Source organism: Vitis riparia, chromosome 14 (genome assembly GCF_004353265.1).
Source record: "Vitis riparia cultivar Riparia Gloire de Montpellier isolate 1030 chromosome 14, EGFV_Vit.rip_1.0, whole genome shotgun sequence".
Lineage (NCBI taxonomy): Eukaryota > Viridiplantae > Streptophyta > Magnoliopsida > Vitales > Vitaceae > Vitis > Vitis riparia.
Genome location: NC_048444.1, coordinates 24,594,410 through 24,609,904, shown reverse-complemented (window position 1 = coordinate 24,609,904; position 15,495 = coordinate 24,594,410). Strand labels below are relative to the sequence as shown.

The 15,495-nt window shown below is 34.0% G+C and overlaps 1 protein-coding gene, 1 non-coding gene and 1 pseudogene across 6 annotated transcripts; 1 reads left to right on the top strand and 2 right to left on the bottom strand.

The window, feature by feature from the left end:
* Positions 1–2,219: 2,219 nt before the first annotated feature.
* On the bottom strand, positions 2,220–10,167 carry LOC117930317. Of its 5 annotated transcripts, none has more exons than XM_034850913.1 (5): positions 10,067–10,164; positions 4,754–5,416; positions 4,541–4,657; positions 3,316–4,452; positions 2,220–2,542 (listed from the first exon to the last, which is right to left on the bottom strand). In XM_034850913.1, the coding sequence occupies exons 2-4, from the start codon at positions 5,372–5,374 to the stop codon at positions 3,322–3,324; spliced, it is 1,869 nt and encodes a 622-aa protein (XP_034706804.1). In that variant the 5' UTR covers positions 5,375–5,416; positions 10,067–10,164; the 3' UTR covers positions 2,220–2,542; positions 3,316–3,321. The 5 variants fall into 5 exon arrangements, with proteins under 5 accessions (XP_034706804.1, XP_034706803.1, XP_034706802.1 ...); XM_034850912.1 differs by lacking the exon at positions 2,220–2,542 and adding an exon at positions 2,751–3,205; XM_034850911.1 differs by lacking the exon at positions 2,220–2,542 and adding an exon at positions 9,662–9,793 and having other exon boundaries at positions 2,766–4,452; positions 10,067–10,167.
* Positions 10,168–10,886: 719 nt separating this feature from the next.
* LOC117930947 lies at positions 10,887–14,586 on the bottom strand (annotated as a pseudogene).
* A 100-nt stretch (positions 14,587–14,686) lies between these two features.
* Positions 14,687–14,758, top strand: TRNAP-AGG. The gene has a single exon. It is a non-coding gene; the product is annotated as a tRNA-Pro (tRNA).
* The last annotated feature ends 737 nt before the right edge of the window (positions 14,759–15,495 follow it).

Here is a 15,495-nt window from a genome sequence, read left to right as displayed (position 1 = left end):
AATATGATTTTGAATAAATTAATCAATCGAACGATAAATATGTTAGGTTGAAAGATTAATCGTATTAACTCAAATTAGACCCAACCTGACTTAAATTATCAAATGAGTTACACAACATCTTAAAGATGTGTTACATGTTTACCAATTAAGTCATGTTTGGTTCATTCTTTTAACCCAATTACATGTATTAATTGCTATTTTACACTCTAACTTACACCACTTTTTATTTTTATTTAATATTAATTAATTCTCCTTTGGCTTCCAGTTTTTAGTTAAGACTAATTTTTTTTCCAGTTTTATACCATTAAAAGGGAAGCCATTAACGGTAGTCAGAAAACTAAGCCCACAAGTTTATTTCTTCTAATTCATTGATTTAATAAAATAGATAAATTAGAAAAAGAAGAGAAGACAAAGTCAGTGCCAACTGGATATATACAACAATTCAAACTTCATTAGGTTAAAAATTATTTATGATTCCAAGAGGAGGAATTTTAAACATGAGCGTGTTTAAAATGAAATATAAGTCAAATGAATTTATTGAAACATATAAATATAATTTATTATTTTTCTTCGTTTTTTTTTTAAATTTTATTTTTCCTTTTCTTTCTTTTTCATTTTTACCTTAAATTTTTTAAAAGCCAAACACAAGGAAAAGAAAATTTTAAGAAGAAACAAAAAAAAAACCCTAATTCTTGGTGAGTAAATTTAGATGAAAAAATTACAAAAAAATTAATAAATACAAATAAATGTTTTCTCTAAATTCAATAATCACTTTTCAAATGTGGTGGTATAATAATATTACTTTTAAGCTTGTAGATGAGCCATTAAAAAGATGGCCACAGAACACCATAAAAAGTTTAATCCATTTTTATTGGACATTAATTAGTTTTTTGAAAATATAATAAACCATCGATGTAATAATTGACATAAAAACCAAGGTCATGAGTTTAAATATGATTGCGTGAGCCAAGGAGGAGAGTATTTTTATTTCAAGTAAGTTAAAAAGTCGATGGTTTCTTGTTCAATTTGAAAGCTTTCATGATATTTAAGTGTTGAATTTGAACGAGTACAAAAACCCTTAGCCCTTCAAACAAGAAACTATGACTGCTCAACCTATGAATTAGCTTTCATATTTACTTTTAATCTCATGATTCACTTAACATTATAATCCAAGGAGTCTTATGCTATTAGCTAAATGGAGGCCTGAAGTCTATCCATTTCTGTGCAATAAATAAAAGTCAAATCGTAATTATTGAATATATATATATATATATATATGTATATATATATATATATATATATATATATATATATATATATATATATATGAAGCAAGAAAGACTTCACCTAGGGTCTTTGTTAACTAGGATAGCCATCCTATCCTACCTACCAATAATATATGTATATTTTTCTGAAATGGCAATCCATAGACTGATGGATACAGCTAGGATGACTCGATTTTATTGGATGTTATTAAAAGTTGCGTCCACGTAATATATCCACTGATATAATTATACATAAAAAGGAGAAGCAAATCATGTCGTGTATTATATTTTAATCCTATTGTTATTTTATCCAAAGTCTAATGGTATCATTTATTTATACCTTATATTTGTGTTCTCATCTAAAAATTTAATTTTACTATATGTTTTCAATAGGTCGGTCAAAACTTCAATAGATGCCTATCCAATTGGATTGCAAAATCTCAATTAGTTTTGTTCTACTTCACTTAGGATGTCGGGATAGACCTCTTCATTGGGCTCGTAAGGGAAATTTTTTTTATGTGATCGAATGACGAATTTACCACTATTATATATATTTAACCTTTTTATATTTAAAGATTTCGTTTTTAAGGAGGTGCGATCGCAATTGAGAGAATTCTTTTTTTTTTTTAAACCTTCATCATTATGCTCTTTGTTCCTTTAATTAATGGATTATTGAGTGTTGATGTACTCTGTGGACGTAGAGATTATAATAATCGTCAACCTATGTTAAAATTTCTATATTTTTATGAAATTTCTACTTGCGTGTTTTTCTTAAAATGATATCTTCTTAATTGTTCTTATAGTATCATATTTTACACCAAAGTCTTGGAGCTAAGGAGAAGTCATGACACCATGCAGTATGTGTTCAACATTACTTATGTTGCAAATATTTTCATTTTTCAAGATCAAAATGGCAGACAGATTATATTTGAATATCTTTCATTTTAAAAAACATTGAAAAAAAATTAGAATTTCATAAAATAACTCATTTTACATGCTGGCCCAAACATTTTGTCAGCGTATATGAACATGTAGAACCATTTCAAATGGAAGAAACAAGATGCAGATACATGGTGAGAGAGAAACTAAGCTTAGTATGAATACTGTAAGGTCCAGAGAGAGACATTGGCATCTCCTGTATTTGGGTATTGGAAAATTCGTGTTGGAGAAGACAGAAGAGAGTGCCTTTGCCGTTGGGTTGGGCTGCATTTCCTCACACTAATGGTTGGAAAATTGGACCACTCTCTCCTTTGATCCATGTAGCAAAAGAGCAAGACCTGATACATAGGAAAATTAAGTGAGAGCTCTAGATCATGCTTTCTAGGAATAGTCTTAGCATTATTAAATTTTATTAAACATGGAACATATTTTTATTTTATTTTATTTTTTGGGCAAAATAAGGATTTTTATAAGGGGCAGCATTATTATTACTGCTATATGACGCTAATTTTAAAGCCATAACCAACATTATTCGGATTACCCAAATGCAAATAAAAGCACTTTTAGGGTCATAAACAATTCTGGGCTTTCAATAAGCTAATTCAAACATTGCTACAATGTTTTAGCCCCTCCTTGATCCCATCAAACATAGCTTCTGTGTGATGAAAAAAAAAAACAGGCACAAATGGGAGTTCAAAGCCATGGATGTGATGAGAGAGTACAGACTTGGAGAGCACTCATCTTGGGGTGGGCTTACTATCCGTGAAGGACTCATGAGGGGCTCCATGATTTGCAATTTGGCATTTAGCCTCCAAACTCAAAGAGAGCTACCAGCAACCAAAATACGCACTTCCTCTTTTTAAGGATGGCAGATAACATGTTGGGTCTGGGCATATGGGCCGGGGAAACCACAGGAACAAGTCTAAGCCAGGATTACCCACTCCATTCAGCCTAGGCTGCACCAAAACATCCTCTCTGACTCTGATGTTTGCCAATTAATTCTGTGCCCAGACAACGAGTGTGTAAAATAATGCTCAAAACCTTTAAATACTGTCTAAATTTCAGTTACACGAAGGGCCAAAATATTCAACAAGGGGATGAAGGATGCAACCTCAGGTCAACGACGGAATGATGATGGACCTGCAAATGAATAGAGAGAAGAAACCGGGACATTCCCGGGTTCAGGCCTGGCCTTCTGGTAGTGGTGTATCTGATCATATTTTAATGGAGCATCAGAAGCATAGGTTGAGTATATCCTCTCCAGGGTATCAGCCTCTCTCATTCGCATCCGATCGGTCTCACCCAAGTAGGGCTCTGCCCTGCCACTAAGAAAATAAGATCCCGCCCTGACTTCCTCTCTTCTTGGTGGTGGTGGATATGTATCCACAGGTACACTAGAATAAGTGCTATAATATGGATCTCTTGGGTAAGCAGAAGCAGTAGTTACAGTTGCAGAAGGGATTGAAGATGGCAATTCGCGTCTTGCACCAAGATGTGAAGTAAGATACTCTCCTTCATTTATAAAAGTAGTGTCACGAGGAAGAGGTTCTCCATGCACAGAAGCAGCGTTCTTTAAAAGGTGCCCTCTTTCAACTACAGCAGCAGCAGGATTTGCAGTTGCAGGAAGGACTGACAATGGCAATTCCTGTCTAGCCTGAAGACCCTGAGTCCGATACTCCAGTTCATTAACAAAAGGAGGATCTCGGCCTACATGTTCTTGTCCATGAGCAACATCCACGTATATAGGGGCCTCTTGCCTCAGAAGGTGCTCTCGTTCATGAGCTGGAGGAGTCATGTTCCTACTTGCTCTCTGAAGGCCATAAGTTCGATACTCCTTTTCACTCATAAATGAATCAGGAGGAAATTCCTCTACCCTCGGCTGGTACCTTTCATGAGACAGCACAGGGTAGCTCCTAGCATCACCTCTAGTGCTTGCTCCCTGAAGACCATAAGTTCGATACTCCTTTTCACTCATAAATGCATCACGAGGAAATTCCTCTGATCGAGTAGATGCTGCCTCTCTGTATGCAATAGGATGGTGTCTTTCATGAGACAGCCTGGAGTAGCTCCTAGCATAACCAATGGTGTTGGGATCCCTAAGCAATGGTTTACTGCGTGAATGGGGTTCTCTTTCTCCTCTGTAAACTTCCCTATCACGCTCTCTTGCTCTTGCTCTGGGTGGAGAATGGATAGGCAGTGCTTTTGAATGGATTTCGGTGGGTCGGAAAAGTTTCATGAGTTTCTTAACCTGCATGGGAAAATCATGATTCTATCAATACAAAACTATGATGGAATAATGACTGCCAAAACTTACAGAGGAAACTAGGGTTCCGCACTTGTTCCATAGTAAGTTCTGTCTTGAACTTGTTAGTTTTGTCATAATTATCCTTGATTGCCTTTTTGAAGATGCTCTCAGGTAATGGATAACAGTCCATGTGAACAGTAAAGCGCACCTGAAAACTGAGAGATATCAGAACATAAATTGTTTACACTGGCAATAAAGAAAGAGTATTTTTGTTAAACAGAGATAAGCTATAATGAAATGTGACCTGAACAGGGAAGGCCCCATCAAAAGCTTCAGGCTCAAGTTTCATGCCGCCAGACGAGGATGCCTTGTAGATTCCATGCATAAGCTTGAGATCAAAATCATAAAGAAAAAGCTTAAGCCCAGGTTTGACACCCAACACAAGATCTTTCTTGCTTGTTGATACACCCATTACATGATAACGAAAACAATCAGGTTTCGTCTTTGCACTGCACATAAAGATTAAACCACCGAGCTTTTCTTTGTTCTTTTGGTTCTCGAGGTTCTTTTCCAACTCATGACACTTGTCTTTGTTTTTTTTTGGTTGGTCCTTTCTCATGTGGTTTTCATAATTCTTTTCTTTATTCCTTTCCTTGCTTTTTGGCTTCTTAGTCTCATGTCTTTCAGCTTTGCTAGTTCCTTCTTTGCCGTTTGATTCACTCCTTTTATTCTGCTTGCCCTTTACTCCCTGAATCTGTAGAGCACCTGTGGCTACTTTGGCCTTGAAAATGTTCCTAGATGGAGATCTCTTCTCAATCTTACGTTCAGGTTTCAAGGATTTTGGAGTTTTCTTTTCAGATGATGATGGCCTTTCAGAAGCTCCAGCAGCATCCTCAGCTTTCTTCTTGTTTTTCTTGTCTGCCATGGTTCATCCAATGAGCCAAACTAGCTAAAAGAAAATGTACTCCTGCAAACCATAGCCACATTTTAGCAATGAAACAATTTCTCTTTATGTAGTCAGGATTTGTAAACTGTGGAAACATATAATTGAACAACAATATATGTAAGATTACAGCTATACTGCTGAGTTTATCATGACCCATGATGAATATGCTCAAACAAATATAAGCTGATTTTCTCTGTAAGTCCATAGAGGAATGTGGTTAACCAATGGAAGTATAAACCCACATTCCAATGACAGGAATGAAGAAAGTAATTCATATGCTCTGTCAATAGTTGATATCTCTATTTACAAGGATTTTACCAAAATGGAACACCACAAACCCTCGTAAACATAACTTTCAAGCAACTTGTATAGGGTTCAAAGTCGCAATATTGTTCATTGACTCGGAAGGTACAGAGGCACATCAGTCTTGGTAATTCTGATTGGTTTTAGACAATAAGCAAAATATGTTAATTTAATAGCTCAAAATTTAAAAAATATATATATAATTAATCAATATGATAAAGCAATTATATTTTTGTTAATTAATTATTAAAATATATTAAATGATATTCTTTCTATGAACTTGATCATTTTTTAATTATTTTTCTTCATTTGTAAGTATAATAAACTTATAAACTCAATTATAGATCAATTAATTTATTAACCGTTTATATTTATAACCATATAAATATTCATGTTCTCACCTTTATGCCCATAGCCATACAAATATCCCTGTTTGCCTTCCAAAAATATTTTTGAAATCCCATCTTCAACCCATACATCTAATCAATAATGCATAGTGCCAAATAATAACATAATACAATACCATATATATTATTGGCATGTAAAAAAATACCCAATACCCATTCTTTTCCTAAATCTGAATCTTCTTCTCCAGCTAGGGGTGAACCTTTGATCTCAAGCTTTCAAGGTCCGTGAAGTACAACCGAAGATGTCTATGCAACAAAAACAAAGGCACCACTGAGATGTTTTTGCCAATAGCAAAAAGGATTTAAAGACGATGATTAGAGGAAGAGAGAACATTGGTGTCGAATCATTGCTTCTCAACTTTCAATTGCCACAAAAGCATTAGTAGGCAACAAAGAAAGGTGATTTTGTGGATGAAGAAGAAGAAGAGGGATTTGTGATGTAACTTAGGGTATTGGAATTTGGGGTCCAACCCGAAACTCGATATGAGTCAAATGAGATTTTTTTTTTCCAAAAAAAAATTGGCCAAGTTAGACGATTCAAGGCAAGTTAGTACTAAGTCGGTGTTCAATGTGGTAACTCGTAACTCGGGTATCGGAATTGTCTCAAACCCTACTGAAGGCGAATACGACTCAGTTGAGTTGTATCAAACTTGGCCAATACTTTGAACCATGAACTTATATTCAGGAATGATAACTAGTCTCCATGGATTTCTTGATATCCCACTTTGTGATCAAATGCTAACAGAAACTTCAAGGTGAAAGCTAACTTTTATTCTTAATATATGATATAATCCTAGTCCACACAAGGTTTTTCATGACTCACAAGGACTTCCAAAATTACCTTTGTTCTTAACAGAAGTTTCTTTGTTACCTTCTCCTTCCTATTCTTTCCAATCCTCATGGAATATGGTTAACTCAAAGAATCAAGCTTGTGGAACAACCATCATCACAACAAAAGTTTTATGTAAAACAAGAATGAGAAAGTTCATCAAAAGTAGACTTGCATAATTGTCAATTTTCATGACCCATGATTACAGCTATACTGCTAAGTCTATCATGATTAATGATGAATATGCTCAAACAAATATCAACTGATTTTCTCTGTAAGTTCATAGAGGAATGCAGCTAACCAATGGGAGTATAAACCCATAGTCCAACAACAAGTATGAAGAAAGTAATCTATATGCTTTGTCAAATAGTCAATAGCTCTATTTACAAGGATTTTGCCAAAATGGAACACCACAAATCCTCATGAATATAACTTTCAAGCAGCTTATACATGGTTCAAAGTCGCAGTATTGATCATTGACTCAGAAGGTACCGAGGCACATCGGTCTTGGTAATTTGGATCGATATCGGACAATATGCAAAATATGTTAATTTCATAGCTTAACAAATTTAAAAAAAAAATATAATTAATCAATATGATAAAGCAATTATATTTTTGTTAATTAATTATTAAAATATATTAAATGATATTCTTTTATATGAACTTGATTATTTTTTAATCATTTGTCTTAATTTGTAAGTATGATAAACTTATAAACTCAATTATAAATTGATTAATTTATAAACCGTTTATATTTGTAACCATATAAATATTCATGTTCTTACCTTTATGCCCATGGCCAAATAAATATCCCAGTTTGCCTTCCAAAAACATTTTTGAAATCCCATCTTCAACCCATACATCTAATCAATAATGCATAGTGACAAATAATAATATAATATAATACCATATATATTATTGGCATGTAAAAAAATACCCAATACCCATTCTTTTCCTAAATCTGAATCTTTTTCTCTAGCTAAGGGTGAATCTTTGATCTCAAGCTTTCAAGGTCCGTGAAGTACAACTCAAGATGCCAATGCAAGAAAAACAAAGGCACCATTGAGATGTTTTTGCCAATAGCAAACAGATTTGAAGACGATGATTAGAGGAAGAGAGAACATCGGTCTCAGATCATCGCTTCTCAACTTTTAATTGCCACAAAAGCAGTAGCATGCGACAAAGAAGGGCAATTTTGTGGATGAAGAAGAAGAAGAGGGATTTGTGATGTAACTTAGGGTATTGGAATTTGAGGTCCAACCTAAAACTCGGTTTGAGTCAAATGAGTTTTATTTCCTAAAAAAATTGGTCAAGTTAGCACTAAGTCGGTGTTCAATGTTGTAAATCATAACTTAGGTATCGGAATCGTCTTGAACACTGCTGAGATGTATATGCTCGGTCGATACTTTGAACCTTGAACTTATATTAGGAACAATAACTTGTCTCCACAGATTTCTTAATATTCCACTTTGTGTTCAAATGCTAACAGAAACTTCAAGGTCAAAGCTAAATTTTATTCTTAATATATGATATAATCCTAATCCACACAAGGTTTGTTGCAACTCACAAGGACTTCCAAAATTACCTTTGTTCTTAACAGAAGTTTCTTTGTTGCCTTTTCCTTCCTATTCTTTCCAATCCTCATGGAATATGGTTAACTCAAAGCATCAAGCTTGAGGAACAACCATCATCGCAACAAAAGTTTTATGTAAAACAAGAAAGAGAAAGTTCATCCAAAATACGCTTGGATAATTGTCAATTTTCATTAAATGAAAATTAAAAGTATGGTTGGGAACAAGGTGGTTGGTGTTGGTAGGAGGAAGATATTACGAGGGTGCTTAAACAAAGATGGTAAGAGAGGGAAGGTCTATCCACAATAAGGCAACTGGCCTATGGGCTGTCTTTATGATACAAATTGTCTGTTTGCTTACCAACCGCATGAATTCAAACTTTGGTGGAGTGGTAGAACATTTATTCACTACTAGAAACAAGATATAGTTTTGCATCTGCCACCATGAAAAAAAATTAAGTTTTGGCCGTGATTAAGAAACGATGATAACAGAGAAGGAAAGATAATATGTTACTAAACGTTAAGCCATTTAGGGCTGGATGCATAAAGCAAGCTGTATGTTCCAATTGCATTGACAGAAAAATAATTATTCCTTGCACATTGAGCAATAAATGTAAAAACCTATTTTCTTCTATCAAAAAAAGAAGGTCTTGACCTTTGTTCATATGCTGAGGAACATTAGATGTTGCCAAGTTCCATTTTATAAGCATACAACTTTTTGATAGTTTTCTTTTCTTTTCTTTTTTCTTTTTTTTCATTTTGTTTGTCTCGATTGGGACTAAAACCTGGAACTTCCCATAAATCCACCCCAACCCTCTACCACTTGACCCAAGCTTCAACGGAATTTTCTGAGCAGACAATGTCAATGATGGAGCTAAAACTAACAAAAGATGGGTAGCAAGTGTATCAGATTAGATGTGCGAATCTTGGAAACAAAGCAGTCACTGGGGACAAATGAGTATATTCAAACAGTCGGACTAGACATGTGGAAAATTTAAACTGGTGCAGAAGCACAACCTAATGGTCTAAATTGCAGTCTAATAATCCTCTGGACTAGATGATTTTAGATCATCAATTTATAGAAGTTTCCAAACACTACATTCTTTATGAATTTTGGATCCATAAAGCATTAAAATCCAATTCTAATTCCATTATACCAATGAAGTTGGCATTGTGACCTCCAATTCCATCCTACCAAACGCAGCCTGAAAAGGATGGCATCCAGCAGCAAAAACGAATTCTTTTTGTCACATTTCAATTCGAAATACTACAAAACCCTAGCCCTGCAGCTGCTTGACGTGAAAACCGACAAAACGGGTAAATGTTTTGTTGTTTTAGTATCCGAGGAACAATAAATTCAACTCAACGAAACCAAATAGCTGCATAAAAATTCGTCAGATGGAATTTCAACGAAAACTTTTGAGCTTCAAAACTTTTTTTCCTTTTGAATTTCCCAAATTTTCTCAGCAACCAAATAGACGGTGTACAGGCGCATTGATAGAAACCGACAAACACATATGTACCATAAGAGGAAAGATATTAGGGTTAGGTTAGAGAAATACCTTCGAACGGCACCCGATGAAGAAACGGTAGGAATTGCAGAACAGAGTTGTCAAGTCACTAAGGAGAGGAGGGGCGCTATGTACTCTTTTCCTCTGAGCAGATGTACAATTGACCTCTATTTTAGACAATATTACATCCTATGCCATGCCTTTATTGGAAAAAGTTGAACAAAACATTTTCAGAAAAAAAAAAGTTTAATTTGGGGGTATTTTGGGCAAAGAAAAAAGTTGTATTTCTCAAAATTTAACAACATAATAACAATAATTTTACTACAAAAATTTGTGACACAATTATTTCATTATCAAATAAAAATTTAGAACTTATATTAAGACTATGTTTATTTCCTTATATTTGATTCTCAAATTAAACAAAAGAAAAAAATACTAAAAATAATAATTTTTAAAAAAAATATAAGAAATTATAAAATAAAAATTTTATTTATTTTTAAAGTATTTAATTTTATAGAAGACAAAGGAAAAAATTTCCAAAAAATATATTTTCCAAATTTTTTCCATCTAGTTTAAGAAAAAAAATTTATCTGATAGCATTGTATGTGCAGCAAACATGATTACAGACCATAGAATTCCCAAGCAAAATTCTTATCATCCAGACTGAGTAAGCTAATATAGTGTTATGAAAAGGAGATGCCAGTTGAGCTTTAAACAAAACCCACATCTTCATTTTTTTCAACCAGGCTAATCTTGAATTTCAGAGCTCCAGTCATTTCAAGCTTGCAAAACCTCAAACAGCCCAGTACTTGTTTCTAAATCATATATAATAATAGCTAACTATACCCCCCATTCCCAAGATCTGAAAGAATAATAGAGAAATTTGGAGCTTATTCAGTCAAGATAAACCTTGACATCAATCCCATTGTCAATGAGAGACTGAACAACTGCTCTGATTTTCCCTTCAAACTTGTCCCTATCCCTTGGGTGTAGGAAGCTGTGTAAACATCAGCTTCTCTTGCTCTCTCGGATAAAATGCGTCCAATTGCCAAGCATGCAGGTATATCAGAGCGAGACTTGAGCACAGCTTTTATATCTTTGGAGTTTGTACCAGCAACTGCAACCTGCTTACTAGTTACCCTGTGGGTCAGTGAGGCTGAAACAAAGCGCTTTGAGATCAACACATCAAGTGTAAAGGTTCCATGTAGGCTCCTGTCCGCTGTTTAAATGATATGTGCTTGTTTGGATTCTTGATTTCTTCTCCTTCTGATAAGTGTATGGCCTGCTATTGTCATCATCGAGGAAATCCTCTACCCCGAAAAAACTTCTTGTGCCAAATGAGCCTGTGAAAGGAGGACACGTTAGGAAGAAGTTAATATCAAAGAAGGTATAGTTTGAGAGTGTAGGCACACCATCATAGGTTCATGTCTATCATCAGAGATCCTATATTTATCTTTCAAACACGCTTAATGTAGGCTATTAGCTTTTGGTGGTTGCATAACACAGCCTTGATGGTATGCAACGAAATTTAGCAACTGTTTGGAAGTGATTCTGGGGAAAGTGCTTTTAGGTTGTAGTGGTTTTTTCTATGATACTTCTATCATAGATTCGTAAATGCTTTTATGATAACTCAGTTAGGGGCCATTTGGGAATGATTATTGTGCCATTGGGGAATGATTTTTGTAAAAGCACTTTTAGCCTATAACACTTCTATCGGTAGCACTTTTATGGAAAATCAATTAGTATTTAGCCATAAATCAAAAAAGAATTCAATAAAAAAAGTGGTTTTAGAAAAGCACCTACCAAGTGATAGTCCAAAAATCACTTCAAATAATTCTCTATAATTTTAAATTGATTTTTCACACTTTGTTAGACACCTAATTTTTGCAAGGAAAACGCTTTCAAACTTTAGAAAAAGTTTTTAACTCTTTAAGATTCACTTCTAAGCGGATTCTCCTATCAATATAAGCCAAAAAAAAGGAAAGGAGTTAGATAATATTTTTGGCAATGTGTTACATAAAAAATAAAAAGTGATTTTTAGAAGACGCATCTATGACCTACGAAGTGCCAGTTGAAGACACTTCAAGTGATTTTTAAAATTAAAAAAAAATTATTTTTTTTAACTTTGTGAACATCTAATTTATGTATGAAAAGCACTTCCAACTATTAGGAAGCGCTTTTAACCTCCCCTAAATCGCTCCCAAACAAGCTCATAATGAGTACCAATGAACTCAATAAATGCTTTATCTTTTCCTCTTAATTTCTTCCTTGCATGCAACATTCACAAGTAGAAGTTTTTTCTAATACCAGCCACCAATTTTTGCAAGGATTAAAATAAAGTAAGTACATTGGGTCCCTATAAAATAGAACACAACTCAAAGCTGTACCTTTCCATTGTGGAAGCCACTTGTGGGTACATATAAGCAAGGCCTAAATTGATCTCTTCCATTTGCCCAGACCCCTTTGATCCATAAGTTGCCAGATAGATGCTTCAACATGTTTCCACGTATGCAATACCTTTTGGAAGAAATAGGAACCTGCTATTAACCTGCAAATAAATATAGTGAAGAAGCACATTTCAGAAAAAAAAAATCCGTATTTTGTGGTTTCCATTTGTTAAAATGAATGCACATTGTCAGCTCATTGTGGCTACAATTTACTACAACCAGGCCAAGACAACCGTCGAAGATTACAAGAACACTGGAAGAGATGTTATAATCTGAGAGAATAAGAAAACATACAATATAATTGTTGAAATACACGTGGATAGCCATACTTGGAAACTAATGTCCAGATTGGCAAAGGAAAAACTGAAGTAAACTAAAACAGTAATTTCCATTCAACTGGTACACACACACAATAACCAAACCAACCAAAATGGGCAATGCCCATTGATGAGGTCCACAAGCTGTAGCAAAAAGAGGCCAGACAAGCTAAAATGGGAAATGCTCAATAAAGAGGGACACAAACTTGCGCATAGACACACACACACTCCACAATTGAGTTTACAAACGGACAGTAAAACAGAGATAAACGGGGAATGCTCATAAAGGAGGTAAACATAGAACCACACATTTTGATTCACCAGGATTAAATTATTCTAGACCATCAAATTCTAGAAGTTGACAACCACCATATCTCAAAATTTTGAGCAATCTCATGTGCCAAGAATCAGATAGTTTAAAAATCATATGATCACCCTCACTTTTCATTACATGGATTTCTTAAGCTAGATCTGTTGAAAAAAGTATAATCTATTTAAAACAGATCTCTAAGGTTGGATATTAACTATTGGAATCATCCATGCTAAAAATCTGTGTAAAATATCCTGATGCAAGCAAGGTGTTTGAGCTACATCTAGTTCATTAGTCTTAACAGGGGGCGGCAATGCCTAGGCAAAAAAATAGAGAGCCTATCCTTCCATTTTTGGTTTGAACATATGAAAATTTTCACAAATACATTAGGCTAAATTCTGCGCATTGCACGCATTGGACCCTGAACTTAGCCTTGTATACCCCAAGTCAATAATATAATTTTAAAAAATTATTTCAATATATCATGCACACACCAGTATTACTACTACTTAACACAACAATAAATAATTAGATATCAATTCATTATTTAATTCATGCTGCTTGTATAATAATGAATCATAGGAAGTTGCTTCTATGAAAAAAATTGTTTCTGTGGATTTGGCATCAGAAGGATTTAAAATTCAATTCCAATTTCATTCATGTCTAAAGCAATTGAACCGTAAATTTGGCATTGGGAGCTCAAATTCCACCCACCCAAATCTAAAACACCCAATTAAACAACAAAAGACCTAAACTGCATTCAAATATGCCATGTTTAAACCCACAAAACAATACTTTAACTCCTCAACGAAGGTGGGTTGACTAAGCCTAAGCCAAAGCCACTAAGGAAGAGTTTTGACTCAATATCTGCTATCTGCCCACTTCCGATAAGCATGTCTGACTAAGGCTTCTTATTAGCTTAGCCCACCCCGACCCCCTCCATAGAAAGGTCTTATCTATTCAAAAACGAAGCTATCTAGATACCTGTAAGCCCTCGGTGAAAAACCGTAATACGCTTTGAGAAAATCCAACCAGCAGACTTCCCTGTACTCAAAGTGAATTGTCTAAGTGCTCTCCCCTCTTGGCTTTGTCTCATTGTCTATCTCGTAGCAAAGAGCAGATACCCTGCAAGTGGAGATCATGTCATTGCTACTCCGCCGGAATTTGGACTATACGAATGAAGACCTGATGCCAAGACCCTTCTTCCAGTGGGCAGAAAACTTCATCTCAAGCTACCAACTCTTTTGTGGGTTTTGATCAAATCCATGTCTTATAAACATTTTATCAAACAATTGGTGCACGCAAAAAAAAAAAAAAAAAAACAGAAAAGAGGGAATGACAAAAGAAAAGGAAGAGAGAAGAAGTGGAAAATGTGAGATAGAAAAACACTAGAAAAGAAAAGCGAGAAAACCTGCTGGAGTATGAGGGGGAAAGGGGAAATGAAGCTATTGGGTGCTGAGCTTGTCGACCGTCTCTCTCCCAACTCACACTTGAGAGGGAAACGAGAATAAGTCAGTAAATACTAAATTGAGATTTGGTCCAATAAACTAGGAAAGTTTATATATATTAAATATTATGAAACCGAAAGGAACAAATTGGGCATTTGGTCTAGTGGTATGATTCTCGCTTAGGGTGCGAGAGGTCCCGAGTTCAATTCTCGGAATGCCCCCTACTCCGTAATTTTAAATTTTCGCAGAAGAGCTTTAAGGTTTTGTGACATAAAAGGTGACCGAACCCAATTTAGTTAGAGATAGTTCGGTACAATTGGGTTAAAAAATTAGGTTTTACTCCATATAAGTTTATCATTTAAGTCCAAGACACAGAGGAAGTGTAAAGATTGAAAAGAAGGATATGAATTTTTTATCTTTTCAAAAAATGACTTTTATTGACTATATATATATATATATATTAATTTAAAATTTTTTTTTTCTGTAAACCTCAATAAAATTTAATTTAATTTAGTGATTTGGAAAAAAATATATAATTTTTCAAAAAAATAAAAATAAATTATTATTATTATTATTATTAGTATTTAAAAATCAAATATCTTGAAAAATATATATTTTTAAAATTGTTTATATAAAAATAACTAAAAATATGTCAAATTATTTTTTAAAATGATATATTTTTTTAAAAAAAATTAGTTTTCTAAAAATAATAAATTTTCAGAATAATTATTTAAAAAAAAAAGATAAAAAGGTTTGTCAAACATTGTGGTAGAAAATACTCAAAATAGTTTTAAAGGTATATTGATATCTTTATATTTTTTATTATTTCCATCAATTATACAACTTTTAAAGCCTAAATCTTAATTTTTGGGTTCAACCGGATGAAAAACACAATTATCCATTCTTTTCTTTTAATTGACACTTTATTATTATTTTTCTTTAATAAATAAATTTTAGA

Bases quoted from the DNA above. Each gene is read 5' to 3' on its own strand.
- LOC117930317 (XM_034850911.1), bottom strand. From the start codon at position 5,374: ATGGCAGACAAGAAAAACAAGAAGAAAGCTGAGGATGCTGCTGGAGCT. The intron at 4,658-4,753 runs GTCACATTTCAT...CTCAGTTTTCAG, and splicing joins ATGGGGCCTTCCCTGTTCAG to GTGCGCTTTACTGTTCACAT. The intron at 4,453-4,540 runs GTGCGGAACCCT...TTTCCCATGCAG, and splicing joins CAGAACTTACTATGGAACAA to GTTAAGAAACTCATGAAACT.